This window comes from Bos indicus x Bos taurus, chromosome 10 (genome assembly GCF_003369695.1).
Source record: "Bos indicus x Bos taurus breed Angus x Brahman F1 hybrid chromosome 10, Bos_hybrid_MaternalHap_v2.0, whole genome shotgun sequence".
Taxonomy (NCBI): Eukaryota; Metazoa; Chordata; class Mammalia; order Artiodactyla; family Bovidae; genus Bos; species Bos indicus x Bos taurus.
Window position 1 is genome coordinate 23,507,404 of NC_040085.1, and position 15,889 is coordinate 23,523,292.

A 15,889-nucleotide genomic window follows, 5' to 3' on the forward strand; every position below is an offset into this window, starting at 1 on the left:
TTCTAGTTGTATTTTGCCCCAGTGTTTATCATCTTTTGTCAGGTTAATGTCAAACTATGGTATTTATTTACTCAGTTGACTGGTAGGAGGGCTTATGGAATCTTAGAGCTACTCATTAGAATTCTGTGCATAATTTTGTGCTTCTTTGTAATTGACTTCTTTTGTGATCTTACAGAATACCAAGCTGCTATTTTACACTTGAAGAGGGAGCACAAAGAAGAAATTGAAAACCTGCAGGTATATTTCTTTGATTCCACTGAACTGGTTATTTGAGACTGATGCTTGGCTTTCTCATGTGTTGAAGTAAATACTCCGCTTTTTTGACACATTTACCAAGACAGCATCTCCACTGTGTACCTGCCACCAAGTCTTGAGTTTATCCTGGGGATGAAAGTCTTGAATGCCATTTTTAGTAGACTTGAATTCCTATTTTTTAAAAAAATACCACAGATGCATTTGGGGAAAGATTTGATTGGAGAAATGATGGTTTTATTTGGAATGCAGGGAAGAAGATCGAGTATTTAGACTTTCATTGTCAATAAGAAAGCTCTGAAATAGTTTCCTATGCACATTGCAAATTATTTTGTTGGGTGTCCTCCCAGCCTTGTGTTCGTTTCTGTGTGTTGCCTAGCACATGTCTGCAATGTGATGTCAGGCAGTTAAGGAAGTGGACCTAGTAGGAGGAAGAATTGTGCTGGATCAGCCATTCCATATCCCCAGAGAGCACTTGGATGCTGCTGACTTGAGCTCCTTTGTGAACTCCAGAAAGTCTGAGGGATCGTTTCCTTTGTCCCACTAATTATCATTCCCTTATGTTTGGTATTTACTTGCTGGGCCTATAACAGGAAGTTTCACAGTCATACTTTGACATAACTAAATATTGAATCAGGCACTGATTCCAGTTTACTGATAACTGGGGTTGACCCCATATCTCAGGAGAGAACATTAGCGAAATTGAAATCAGACTTGGTGGTTGTATAGTGCTAGGTCATTACATGCTAATTCAGTGAGTTTGTGGGTCAAATATTCTTCTTTCCATTAGGTGATAGTATACTTTTTTAAATAACTAAGATTGTATATTTGATTTTATATGAAACTACTGCAGGTAGCAGAAAGATCACTAAATAAGTCATGTGTGACTCTTTGCAACCCCATGGACTGTAGCCCGCCAGGCTCCCCGTCTATGGAATTTCCCAGGCAAGAACTCTGGAGTGGAGTTGCCATTTCCTACTCCAGGGGATCTTCCCAACCCAGGGATCAAACCTGGGTCTCCTGAATTGCAGACAGATTCTTTATGATCTGAGCTACCAGGGCAGCCTTATGGGGTATGAATTCAGGCCACCCCTGAACAGCTTGGCTTAAATAGTTTGGGGGAGGGAATAAGTCCATTTCACAAAGAAACAAAAAAGTGGAAAAGTACCTCTGACTCCTAGGGGACAAAGTGGGGGAGAGAGGGGGGCCCTTATCTCCTTTGTTGCAAAATGCTCTACAGAGACCTTGCTCTTTGTTCTGATGTGTAAAAGATTGCCAGCTGTCTCAGAGAAGCTGCAGTGGGAATTAATTAAAGAAGCAGATTGCTGAAGAGGGTGGTACAGAAGTGAGTCCGTGAGCAGAAGCATTCTATAATAGCTCAGCCATAAGAATTAATACAACCTTCCCCAAGTTATAGATCAGCCCTGGGAGTACTTTGACAACTAATAATATTCACAGTGACCACAGGTACTTGCAATCTTGGGGCTCTTCCTTTGTGCCAGGCATTTTTCTAGGCATGTTACATATATTATTTCATGTCTTTTCATCTCCCTCCACAAAAAAGTCTCATGATCTTACATCTCAAGCTAGGAGAAGTTTTGAGAAGGGAAAGGGTGAATAAGTGAAAAAGAAAAAAGTATATTGTAATCATGATCTTCATTTAAAATAAAGGTTAGAAGGCAATGGCACCCCACTCCAGTACTCTTGCCTGGAAAATCCCATGGACGAAGGAGCCTGGTAGGCTGCAGTCCATGGGGTTGCTGAGAGTCGGACCTGACTAAGCGACTTTGCTTTCACTTTTCACTTTCCTGCATTGGAGAAGGAAATGGCAACCCACTCCAGTGTTCTTGCCTGGAGAATCCCAGGGACGGGGGTACCTGGTGGGCTGCCGTCTATGGGGTCGCATAGAGTCGGACACGACTGAAGCGACTTAGCAGCAGCAGCAGACCAACGTATGATTGACATTAAACATTAAAAAGTGTTCCTAGTTATACTTTAAGTTTTCTTTAAGTATATCTGAAATAATTATCTGTTCTTTTAATGCTATTAGTAAACTTAAACATATGTCCCTTTTTTTTTTTCAATTTATTTATTTTTTATTGAAGGAAATTGCTTTACAATATTGTGTTGGTTTCTGCCATACATCAACATGAATCAGCCATAGGTACACGTGTTTCCCCTCCCTTGTGAACCTCCCTCCCCATCCGGCCCTGCTAGGTTGTCACGGAGCCCTAGTTTGAGTTCCCTGAGTCATACAGCAAATTCCCTCTGGCTATCTCTTTTATACATGGTAGTGTATGTGGAAACTGGCAACTCTTACTCCTCATCTGACCTAAAGAAGTGTCTTGTTGGCAAGTAGAACATTTTAAAGATTGAATTAGAAATAGTTTAAAGTAGGGAGAGATTTCTAGCTGCGTCTAAAAAAACAGTTGGAAAAACTAGTAATGGTGCACTTATTTTCCTGTATGACTTTAACCAGCTGGGGTTGAGGAACAGACATCGCTTCAACTTAGGACAGGTGGTCTCTAGTTCGCCGCTATCCCCACTCTGGGCCATTTCCTCTGCCTAGTTCCTTTAACCCCTGGGAGATGCAGAAAATAACTAGATGTTATTCTGACCAAGTCAGAAGAGATGCAAGTTCATAAATCTGTAACCCCATTTGGCTGTACTTGTGGGCACTCGCTGAACATCATCCCCACCTGTTTTATTCCACTAAGTGACAAAGTCACGTCTGTTGTCACAGGACTGGTGGAAGACAATTGGTGAGCAGCTTTTTTGTTACTCATTTCTTTATATGGATTTCAACTGGCAGCCTTCACGGCCTGTTAGATTTTCTTTCTCTGCTTACAGGTCACAGAGAATCAGATTTGTTTCAGGACCTCTTCAAAATGCCTTTCTAAAGTAAGAAAGAGTCTGTGCTTAAGTACATAGGGAAAGTGATTCATTCTGTCACCATATGTAAGAATTGATATGTGTCATATTTAGTTTTTGGAGACTGTTTTCATAGACTTAAAAAAAAAAAATGGCCTGACTCAACAAGTGGAGAACCTAATGTCAGCTTGCTATTCTGTTTTTGACTGTAAATTCATAGGAAGTCATTTAATTTTTAAATTCCCCCACCTACAAAATAGAATCCATTTTGATTGGAGGTTGGAACTTTTAGCCCAGAGTCTCAAGGCTTATAAAAGTGGGGAGTTTTTAATCTCAGACATGCTCTGTAGCCCACACTTGTGGAAGGCTGTGATCTAGAAGGGGCTTGGTCCTGGGACCAGCTTTTCAAAATGTGTAGCAACTCAGATACATATCCTCCCTGTAATTCAATTCTATGGCTTAGCTATTTCATTTATACTAAAACCTGAAAAATTCTTAAATTTTGTTCAAGTATGCCCTTCATTTAGCAAACTTTGCCCTAAGAATATCTGATCACTTCATGATATTCAGCGTCATCTAGTTCACTTTTCAGTTCTGAATAAGTCTGCGTTACTGATTTTATTTTTGGAAGAGTGGCACCTTTACAGTATTTATTTGAGAAAATTTTGCCTGTGGTAGCCGTTGCACAACAAGTTCATGGTTTATGTAGAAACATAGTTCACACCTGCCCTTTCAAGGCATGTGATAAAGCTAATTCTCCCATGGTATAAGTAAAGATTTTTTGCTTTGGAATCGTCTAGGAGCACGGTTTGAAAACCACTATCACAGCCCTTGTACAAAATCTTATATAGTTGGTTTTTGTCTTATTGTAGTCAGAAAACCAGGTGTGATGATATTTTATGCATGATGACAGTATGAAAGGATTCAGGCTTTTGAGTTAGGATTCAGTTGAGCTCCTTGCACTGTGACATTAGGAAATTAATCAACTTCTCTGGCATTTAGTTTTCTCAGTTTCGGCATTTGTTCAATAATAATCATATTGATGCCCAAATAACAAATATTGGAGAAGATTTAGGGAAAATAGAACCCTCTTACAGTGTTGGTAGGAAAATAAATTGGTGCAGCTACTATGGAGAACAATATGGAGGTTTCTCAAAAAACTACAGTAGATCTACTATATGAGACAGCAGTTCCACTCCTGGGTGTATATCTGAAAAAAACAAAAACACTTAATTTGAAAGCTATATGCACCTCAATGTTAATAGTAGCATTATTTACAATTACCAAGATATGGATGGACCCTAACTGTCCATCAACAGATGAATGGATAAAGATATAAATAAGCTACAAGGGTATATAGTACAGTGCAAGGAACATAGCCAATATTTTATAATAACTCTAGATGAAATATAACTTTTAAAAATTGTGAATCACTGTGTTGTACACCTATAACATAGAATATTGTACATCAACTCTAGCTCAATTTTTAAAAATGTAGTCATTTTGATGATGCCTCCATTCTAGGATTGTTCGATATGATATATACCTGAATATGAACACATGTTCAGTAAATACCATTTCTCATTCCTTTTGCTCTGCTCAAGTCTCCTTGTAATTAGGCAGCTTGAGTTTAGAGCAGTCCTCAGGCCCTTTTGGTTGAGGACTTCTTTGGGGCTTTGACTTATTCTTTCCATGGTCTTCCAACTGTCCACTAGCCTCTGTGCTCTATATCAGGGTGTCTAAACCAGGCTTTCCCAGAGGTCATTATGCTGAACAGTGAGCCTCCAAAATGCTCCTTGACAAAAATATTTCATGGTCTAATAAGTTTGATAAATATCTTGTTCCCCTGTTAGAGCTTTACCGTGAATAGAGAAGAGCAGAGGGAGGGAGGGAAGAAGGGAGGGCTCTATAGCTTGTTTCTCACATAATTCTTTTCTTCCTCCTAGTAACCGATGTTTCTGAATACTGCTCTGTGTTGATCTGTATAATCTTATCTCAGTGCACAATCTACTTTCTTAGTCTTGAGTTCTTTGAGTGATTTTATTACCCTTTTCGTGCCACCAAGTCCTGCTTATTAGTCTAATTTTTTTTCCTCTGTTTTTTAAAGTACCTAGTAAATTTCTTGGCACATAGATGATGCAGAAATATTTTTTAAAATAACAACGTATGATTGAAAAACAAGTAGCGACTAAAATGTAATCAAATCACCACTGTGTGCCAACCTTTGTTCTATGCATTTGGTACTAGTATTAGAAAGAGTAAATGTAGAAATATAAACAAAGATTGGTCCCCATTTTCAGATTTTAAAACCTGAGGCTTTCAGAGACTGTGAATTGTCAGAAATCCTAGTATGTGTGTGTGCTGGGTCGCTCAGTCGTGTCCAATTCTTTGCAACCCAGTGGACTGTAGCCCACTAGGCTCCTCTGTCCATGGGATTATCCCAACAGGAATACTGGAGTAGGTTGCCAGGGAACCTGAATTTGAATCCATCTAGATGTGTCTGACTTTGAAGCCAATGTCTTTCTATTAATGCAACATTAATGGAAAGAACATTGGATCTAGAAATACAAGGTCTGGAGTGTGGTCTCACTTTGGGGACAATGAACTGTGTGACCTTCAGGCAATGTTTTTGAATCATTTTTCTAATTTACAAAATGAAGAACCAGGCTATATACTAATAGCAGCTTTGAATTTTATCACTGATCCAACCACAGTTTAAAAAAAGTTCAGTTTGTCCACTGCGTTGTCCTTTCAGCCTTAGGGTTACCTAACTCAGCATCTGTAAACCCTGGAAGTGTTTAACACTTCTCCCTTGTTTTCCTCCTCCTTTTGGAGGTTCCCCTTTCTAACCAGGGGGGTCTCTTGTCAGCTCTTCTTGCTTCCTTGGGACACAGTCTTCTGTCCTCCCAGTGCTGATTAGGATGCATGACTCAGTGAGGGAGCACAGCTCTCAGAATGGCAAATGCAGCTTCCATAGGAGGGCCAGCTCTGCTTTCTGACGGGAGGGAAGCATAAAGATGGGTAGGACTTCTTTGGCTCTCTACTTCCTCAATTTTGAAAGTGGAGGGGAAAAAAAATGCATGCCCCATATCTGGCTTTTGAGGAGCTTGGATAATGTAAAAATCCTGTTTTTTGACCAGCACTTGCAGCAGTTCAGAAGTAAGTGCCTTAGAAATGACACATTGTTTTATCAGTTTGTGACTAATGTTCTTTGAGTTGTGAGATAGAAGAAAACTAGCCAACAGTCACATTTCCTTTGCGGGAACCTTTTCCGTTTACCCCATTCATCACAGCCACAGTCCTCACTGAGGGGAAACTTGACTGAAAACTGGCCTGTAGCAGGCCCCTGCTCATTGTGCAATGCAGGCACATTTCTAATATGGTAACTCCTACTGTGAAATGATCCAGGGATGGGTGCCAAACTAGAAATTAACTTACGTTGTACCTTGTGGGCCCCCAGAGAACTAAATGGTATGTTGGCCTCCACTATGAGAAACTTGAAGACGTCCTTACTTTCCACTCTCTAACCCACCCCACTGGTCCATTTCTAATAGTAAACACATTGCTGTTGAAACAAAATTGAGTACAAACTACACTTGAGCTGATACAGCTAAGTTTACAAAGACATGCACACCCTGATCCTAGCCCATTTGTTATGTTCTTTACTATCAACATAACACATTTAAATCTGTTAATTCCTGGCGAATACTTTGAGGGAAGGGAAATAATTTGTAGATTGATAAACAAAACTTTTGCAAATATGAAATATTTCATTAAACCCTTATGGCATTCCCCTAAGTGCTGATATTTCATTACTGAGATGCCAGGAAAGATGAGAGAGTGTTGGGAAATATCTTAATTTATTATTTCATTGTGTGCATATAGTATAATGTTAGGAGTTTAGTGGATTTACTGGTTTGCCCCTGTTGATGTGCCTTGTAGACTCCCTGGCTACGTAGAAGCATGCAAGTAACTTTGGGATTGAACTTTGATGAAAAACAAAAAGTGATTAATTCCCTGGCTGACTTAGCCCAGGAACCCTTTGTCTCAGCCTTCAAGATGCTGTCTCGCCCCATATAATTCCACTATTTTTTCAAGTTGCATTTGCTGATAGAAGGAAGCTGGTTGTAGAATGAAGACTGTGTGCTTTACTTGAATTCGTATCATTGAGGCTGATGCCGGCTTTGTTTGCCTCCTTCAGGCACCATCAGCTCCAAACATTCCCACTGTGTCTTTTTTTTTTTTTTTTAATTGAAGCATAGTAGAGTTGCAGTGTTGTACGCAACCTCTGTTGTACAAAAGAGTAGTATTTTAAAATACTGTTTTCCTTTAGGGTTTATCCCAGAAGATTGTATATACTTACCTGTGCTATAGAGTATGACCTTGTTATTTCTCCATTCTAAATGTAATTGTTTGCATCTACCAACCAGTCCATCCCGCTTCTCACCACCCCTCCTTGGCAACCACAGTCTGATCTGTGTCTGTGCGCCTGTTTCTGTTTTGTAGATAGGCTCATTTGTGCCATATTTTAGATTCCACATATAAGTAATATCATATGGTGATAACGTATGGTATTTGTCTCTTTTTTCTGACTTACTTCACTTAGTATGATAATCTCAAGTTGTATCCATGCTGCTGCAAATGGCATTATTTCATTCCTTTTTAATGGCTGAGTAGTATTCCATTGTACGTATGTACCACATCTTTTTTCTCCATTCATCTGTCAGTGGACATCTGGGTTGTTTCCAAGTTTTGGCTGTGTAAATAGTGCTACTGTGAATCCCTTTGAGTCTTAAACTCTGAACTTGAGTCACTCATGTGAGCCAAGATGATGATTCTTTTTTCAATAGTTTTTGATGGAAGGGGACAAGCAGATGCTGGAATGGTGACTTTTTGAATGTTGGCCTTTGCTTTTTAAAAAACTTTTAAACTTTGAAGTATAGTTGATTTACAGTGTTGTGTTAGTTTGTGGTATACAGCAACATGATTCAGTTATTGACCTTTGCTCTTTTGACTTTTCATGAGATATGAGAAAGTGAATGAAGTATGTTAGATCCCATGGGGAGTGCTTCCTTCTCCCTTGATATGTCCTACTTTGCTCAGTAATGCTGTGTGTTTGTTAGTCCTGTGCCGTTGGGTGAATAATGGGTTCTGTAGCAATAAAGTAAGAGTATAGAACTAGGTAGTCTGTGTTTTCTTCTGAATTATTTCTGGCCTGGGGAGAGTGGGCCCATGTGTCTGCCTCAACTCAATCCAAAAGTCTTTGAGATACCCTGGTTCCACATTACCTGAAGCAGTGCTGAACGGCGAGTCAAAATATGAAAAGTTACTGAGTGATCTGACTGGATGTTGGCTAGAAATTCCTTCATGATTCATGGTATTTCAGTATTTATGTTATTTTGGAGGTAGCATTAGGAGGCCAAAGAGTTCTTAACTTTATGGCGCTGTCAAATACAATCCAAAGAAGTTTGTTTGATCATAATAATGCCATTTAAAAAAATCACCCTTCAATCAATTTAGATGAACACCTGTGGTCTAATTTCCACAATGCTTCCCCCCATTCCCTATCAAATTGTTGATGTTAATTGCCTGATCCTGTAGACATCCATGTTGGTGACTCCTGATACTGAGCTTGGAGAAGCTGAGGAAGAATGTCCTCATCCTCTTTCTCCATGGCCTCCTGAATAACAAGCAAACATCCCTTTTGCTTTTATAACTTCATGGACTTTTATATTTCTTTTCTCTTCCCTCCTCCTTTCTTTTCTTTCTTCCTCTTGTCCTTTGCTGAAAGCGTTATTGATGGAATAGAGAGGGCAGCCATGTTGGAAAGGTGAGCAAAAGATAGTTCTTAGGGCAGAAAATTGAGTAATGTTGGTGTTCTGCTACATTTTTAGGAATGTTCTACTACATTTTTGCTTTATTTTTCAAAATTTAAATGCTGAGTACCCTTTGCTTTCTGACTTTAATTGGAGATGATTATGATCATCATTATTGAATATGAAGTACAAACTTGCAGGCATTCTGCCTGATGCTTTATTTGTATACATGATATCTAATCAGTTGAGGCTCAGAAGTTAAGTGCTGTCCTGAGTTTTCATAACTGGCTAGTATAATGGCAGGGTCTCCTAACCAGGCCTGTCTGGTTTCTAAATATACTTTGTTTTTGCTGTCAATTTATCAGCTGATTTGATGCACTTTCTCTAGTACAATAGTTTTCTAACTTTTCAGTTCCCCTCTTCCCTTCATCCTGTGACAAGATCTCTGCAGATCATCCCTTATTATTATCCTATACAAGCTCTTTATTGGGTAAACAAGATGGAGATATTTCTATGATGTTTATAAACAAAAATAGCAACAGAGTTCTCTTAGTTCACAGGTTTCAGAAATGACAAGCTGTTCTTCCTAAGTATAGAAGAAAAGAGCACGTTGAAGATTGCCCTTTCTAACCTCATTTCTCATAGCAGGTCCTGAATCCAGCTTGAGGAAGAGCCTCTGGTATTTATCACCATAATCTTGATAGTTGTCTATATTCATCTTAGAGATTTGATACCTGGAGTCTCAGACAAATTAATTCCTGAGACCATTGAGAAAATATAGTGGCAGAACTTTTCTGCTTCTTGCCAGCTACTCACTTCATTGATTTCTACAGTTTGAACGTAGGAGTTCCTCAGCTGTTTTCAGACCTTCCCCAGTGGAGTCCCAGGGTTACTGATTCGTTAAGCAAATAGGAGATGTGACTGTTCTCTGTGCTGTCATCTGTTTGTAGGATGGGCTCACGTGTGATAGGTGGCGCTTTGACCTCTTCTAACAAGCCCAGCCTCATGTGGGCTTTGGAATCCAGAGTGTGAATTTATGATGTCTGTGTGTTTATGCATTATGACCATTTCACTGCCACTGATTCTCATGAAGGATTAATAATAATCATAGCTGCTATTTAATGATCATTTACTATGTTCTAATCTTTTTGTATGAAGATTAAATGAGTTACTACATCAACCTTACAAAGTGGCACTCAGCATTTACACTGAACCTCTGGAAGTTCTCCCACCTTGAAGGTCCTTTCCTAGAAAGGATTTGTGACACGACCTTGTTTCTGGACTGACCTTTGCCTTTGATCTCTCCTTGGGTAAAATATCAGTCATTAAGAGCAGTGTACCTTAGCAGCAGAAATAGCTGAAGAACTAACCCACATAATGACTTTAAGTAATTCATTAGATGAAATGTAACACAACTCTAGGCAGAAGAACTGAGTAGAAACAACTGAGTGGCTGTGCAGTCTTCCTTGGGTTGAATCCTACATGTGTTCAGTTCAGTTCAGTCACTCAGTCGTGTCCAACTCTTGGCAACCCCATGGACTGCAGCATGCCAGGCTTCCCTGTCCATCACCAACTCCCAGAGCTTGCTCAGACTCATGTCCATTGAGTCAGTGATGCCATCCAACCACCTCATCCTCTGTCACCTCCTTCTCCTCTGCTTTCCATCTTTCCCAGCATCAGGGTCTTTTCTAAGGAGTCAGTTTTTGTCATCAGGTGGCCAAAGTATTGGAGCTTCAGCATCAGTCCTTCCAATTAATATTCAGGACTAGCTTTCTTTTAGGATTGACTGGTTGGATCTCCTTGCAGTTCAAGGGACTCTCAAGAGCCTTCTCCAACACCACAGGTCAAAAATGTCAAAGACCTGCGTGTGTGGTCTTGAACAAATTATCTAAACCTTTCTGAGCTTCAGTTTCTCATCTGAAACTGATCATGGTGACACTGTAACTTGGTTAATAGGATGCTGATGGCAACTGTAGTGATAATTAAATGTGGGGCTGGAGGTACAGTGGCAGTGGTTCAGTTCAGTTCAGTTCAGTCGCTCAGTCGTGTCCGACTCTTTGCGACCCCATGAATCGCAGCACGCCAGGCCTCCCTGTCCATCACCAACTCCCGGAGTTCACTCAGACTCACGTCCATCGAGTCAGTGATGCCATCCAGCCATCTCAGCCTCTGTCGTCCCCTTCTCCTCCTGCCCCCAATCCCTCCCAGCATCAGAGTCTTTTCCAATGAGTCAACTCTTCACATGAGGTGACCAAAGTACTGGAGTTTCAGCTTTAGCATCATTCCTTCCAAAGAAATCCCAGGGCTGATCTCCTTCAGAATGGACTGGTTGGATCTCCTTGCAGTCCAAGGGACTCTCAAGAGTCTTCTCCAACACCACGGTTCAAAAGCATTAATTCTTCGGCGCTCAGCCTTCTTCACAGTCCAACTCTCACATCCATACATGACCACTGGAAAAACCATAGCCTTGACTAGACAAACCTTTGTTGGCAAAGTAATGTCTCTGCTTTTGAATATGCTATCTAGGTTGGTCATAACTTTAATGGCAGTGGTAGATGACTGATAAATAACTATTTGTTCTGAGGATCAGCATATTTAGTTCACTTTACGTCAGTGGCTGTTGATGTGTATTTTTTGGCAGTGAAGTTTTTTAATATAAACCATGTACCTATATAAAGGAAAATATTCTATAATTAATGTCATAATGTTCCCAAGAGCATCGCTTTTAACATTTTTGTGATTTAAGTGTGATGCTCTTTACTGCCTGTTAAGGAAAATATTGCTGCTGCCATGATTTTGAGAAAAAAAATCTGATATGGGAAAACATCCCAGGACTTAGGGCTCCTTAAGTTTGTACTGTGAGATACTGCATTTCAAAATTTTTTATTGCCAAAAAATGAGAAACTTATATGACTTTATATACATAGCTGTGGTTTTTATACTTTTTAATAATATTCAATACTCATTGAGCACCTTTCAAATATGAAATGTGCTAGAAATAAAACATTTGATAATAATAGCAGCTAACATGTATTGAGTATTACTATATGCCAGAAACTCCAGTTAACATATACCCTGGCTTATTTAATACTTGCATGGATTGTGTTCTCAGATGATTTACTGTTTAGTTAGAAAATAGAATTTATACCATAAAGTCTAGATAATAGGCAGTTTAAACTAAGTCCCTAATATTACCCAGATACTGATGAATGGAAAGATTCTGTGAGTGTTTTCATTTTAAATTATCTCCTTTTAATGGAGCTTGCAAATTTCAGATATTAGATCTCAACTAAGAGAATGCTCAAGTTTCAGATGTTCTGATTATCTTAAATGTTTTTAAATGTTTTAGTTTAAATTTAGTTGAAATATTTTTAAATGTTTTAGAGATTGTTTTTGACTGTCTCTAGAGGCTGCTGTGGGTGTCTCTGTAATACAGTTCTGCTTAGTTTCTGTTAACAGTCTGTGTGACATGACCCCTATGTGTTTAAAATATATATAATACACATAATTTAAAGTGTTAATTGAGAAAGCTGTTTTGTGGTCTTGTGGATTTGTGTGATCGATAACCTGTGTACACTGTACAATTATTTTAGAAGTCATTCCCCAATTTCACCACTGGAGGTCAGCTTGACCCTTTTTCTCTTAAAGCTCCAGGTTTTTTGTTGATTATTGAAAGAGCTTTCCAGTTTAGAGCTTTGCCTTAAATACATGAATAACAATATCACTCTTAGTTTATTCACAGAACAGCTTCCACAAATATGTATGCGTAGTTCTGTACTCATAGGCATATACGCATAGGTATGTATAGTTCTATACTGTGCATAAATGTTTAATGTAATTTTAGAAGCAGTTTGTCATGTGTTTATGTCCATAAATATACATGCGTATACTATATGCCAAAAGACAAAAAGCCACCAGAAAACAATGCCTTTTGAAATGGATCATCCGTGCTTCCTCTAATAATGGACTCAGCAAAAAGAAATTAGAGGCCTGTCACTATATCGAAGTAGGCTATGAGGTGTCAGGCACTGTACTAGGTGCTGGAGGAACCAGAACAGACATGGTCCCTACTTTCTTGTAGGGAAGCCTATAGTCCAGTTAGAGACAGATGTTGATAAAATAATCAGTTGATATAATATGATGGATGCTATTAGGAAAAATACAGTATGGGATGCTACAGTTAGGCTATAATTTAGATTTGAGGGGTCAGGGAAATATACTTTAAGGAAGTGGCATTTGAGCAGAGATCCGAAGGGTGAAGAGGAGTGTGGTTGGTTTGAGGGCTGTGGGGAGCTCAGTGTGACCACAGGGCAGTGAGTGACAAATAGCAGAGGCTTTGGGGGTGAAGCTCTGGAGTAGGATTTTTCAAACTTCTTAAGCTGCATCCTGGAATAAGAAATGAGTTTTATATAAAAATCCACATTACATGTTTGTGTGTGACTGTATGTGTGTGAAATAGGAGTTCTATTAAACAGAAGTAATTTCATGTGATGTATTTTGGTATATTCAATACTCTTGTTTTAAAAATGCTGGTGATAAAGCATAAATTGATTTGTTATCCCTCTTGTGATCACAGACCACAGTTTGAAAACCCTAGCTGTGGCAGAGAGCAAGAGGCCGGATTCTGGAGGGGCCTTGTCCTTGTTGGTCTCTTTAAAGTTTTCCAGTTTCATCCTCAGTACAGTAGGAACCTACTAAGTTTGAGCAGAGAAGTGTGTGACACGAATAGATTTGTGTTTTCAAAAGACACCCCCCTGGCTGCTGTTTCAGCAGGTCAATAGTAGTGGGGCCAGAATGGAAGTGGACAGGATAGTTGCGAAGCATGGCCATCTTGCAGGTAGGAAGTGACACTGACTTTGATGAAGGCAGGAGCATGGGTGGGAGAAGTCACACTCTGACAAAAAGCATTGACTTTCTCCCAGTGCTGATTGATTGTTGCTTCTGCTGAAACAGGAACTACTAAAGCTGCCACTGTTGCTTCTCTGTTTTGTACAGCTTGATTTTCTTTTCCTTGGCTACCTAGACCACTATTTGAACATAATGTGCTGTTCTTAGTCACTCAGTTGTGTCTGACTGTTTGCGACCCCATGGATTGTAGCCCACCAGACTCCTCTGTTCATGGGGATTCTCCAGGCAAGAATACTGGAGTGGGTTGCCCTGCTCTCCTCCAGGGAATCTTCCCAACCCAGGGATCAAACCAAGGTCTCCCACATTGCAGGCAAATTCTTTACCATCTGAGCCACCAGGGAAGCCCAAGAATACCAGAGTGGGTAGCCTGTCCTTCCTCCAGGGGATCTTCCCAACCCAGGGATCGAACCCGGGCCTCCTGCATTGCAGGTAAATTCTTTACCAGCTGAGCTACCAGGGAAGCTCCATTTGAACATAATAAGTACACAATAAATATTTTTTCAATGAACTAACTAATAGAGTGGGAGAAAGGTGCTGACACTCTATTACCCTTTTGAGCATGACATGAGAAAGCTCTTTCTCGGTATCTACATACTCTTCTGTCATCATAACTCAATATATGCATACAACCAGGACAATTACTTTTCTCAACAAGTCGGTGACAATTACTTATATAGTCTTTGGAAGCTGTTGTGGATTATCTGTATAATGTTCTGTTTATTAATACTGTATATAGCATGACCCCTATCTGCTGCAAATAGCCATAATACACACATTTAAAGTTGTCTCACATAATTGAGAAGACATAGAACAAAGTGTTTTTTGTTTTTTTTTTTTTTCCAAATTTGAATGGGGCTTATAAGTTGAATCACAGGAAATTGTTGATACTTGGTCACTTTTGACTCTAAAACAGCAGTTTTGTGTGGCTTAATCCGGGTATTAGCATCAGAAGTCATGGGGGTGAACGTGTGCTGAAGTGACATTCCTCTGGATGGGCTGTGGGCTGAGCTGCTCCCTGGGGTCAGCAGGGACTGAGAGACTGCACTGAAAACGTCCTAAGGCATTGCCTGAAGGATTTGTTGTTGTTAGTTTCCAAAGGATAGTGCTCTGTATATTCTATGGCAGTTGTGTTTAAGTGAGACCTATTGTTGAGAAGTCTCTTGACTCTAGTGCTCATATCACTTCCAGAATAATCTTGGTGAGCAATTTCCCAGCCTTCAAGCAATCCATGAAAAAAAAAATTTTGACAACTGTTTATCCAACTTAAATTAGTATTTCCCGGTCTAGTGAACAGGCTAAAGGTATCATGATTCTTCCTAAGTGAGCCCAAACTGATGTTTTACTCCCTAAAAAATGAATAATGCTGCCCCACCATTGATCATGTTGGCCTCCACAATGCAGGTCTTTGCAGAGTTATTTGTATTTTGGCTCCCTCATAGACCTTTCATAGAAAAACATTCACCTCTAAAATGAGAGGTTATAAGAATATTATATTGTGGTGCAGACACATTCGAAGGCAAATGATTAGAAGATGAGGAAGGGAAGTGAGTTAAACATCTTAAGTTTAGTTATTGCATATCTTTTTCTTAAACAAATGTTTTGTTGACTATTATTTCCTTTACCTCTTCCACCGATACCAGTTTTTTTTTTTTTTTTTTTTTTAGGTAAATGAAATTTTAGAACTAAGATATGATCTGTCACTCATTAATAAATAATCTGGAGGTTCTTTTGATTTTTTTAAAAATTCATTTTCAATTAGTCCTGCTGGAAATTTATGGATACTAAAATCTGATCATATTTTTCCTATTTTATACTTGTGATTCTCGACCCCATCATATTCTAACCCTCTTAGGTAATGAAAATCTGTAATTATTTTCATGCAGAAAAGGGTTTTTCGTTTTGACATTTTCAGCACATAAAATGACATTCATTCCAATATTCATAATACAGAATCATTTTTTTTCCTATGAAATTCCCACATCCTAGAGTAGTGTCTCAATTGTGAGGCTTGATTATTGCCAAAACAAATGGAAACTCCTTTG

The 15,889-nt window shown here is 39.3% G+C and overlaps 1 protein-coding gene across 1 annotated transcript in view; it reads left to right on the forward strand.

The window, feature by feature from the left end:
- Positions 1-15,889, forward strand: part of FMN1 (formin 1) — a 457,430-nt gene that overhangs the window by 176,251 nt on the left and 265,290 nt on the right. Inside the window, 1 exon segment of the mRNA XM_027553461.1 lies at positions 176-237. Within this exon segment, the coding sequence (XP_027409262.1) occupies positions 176-237 (62 nt within the window).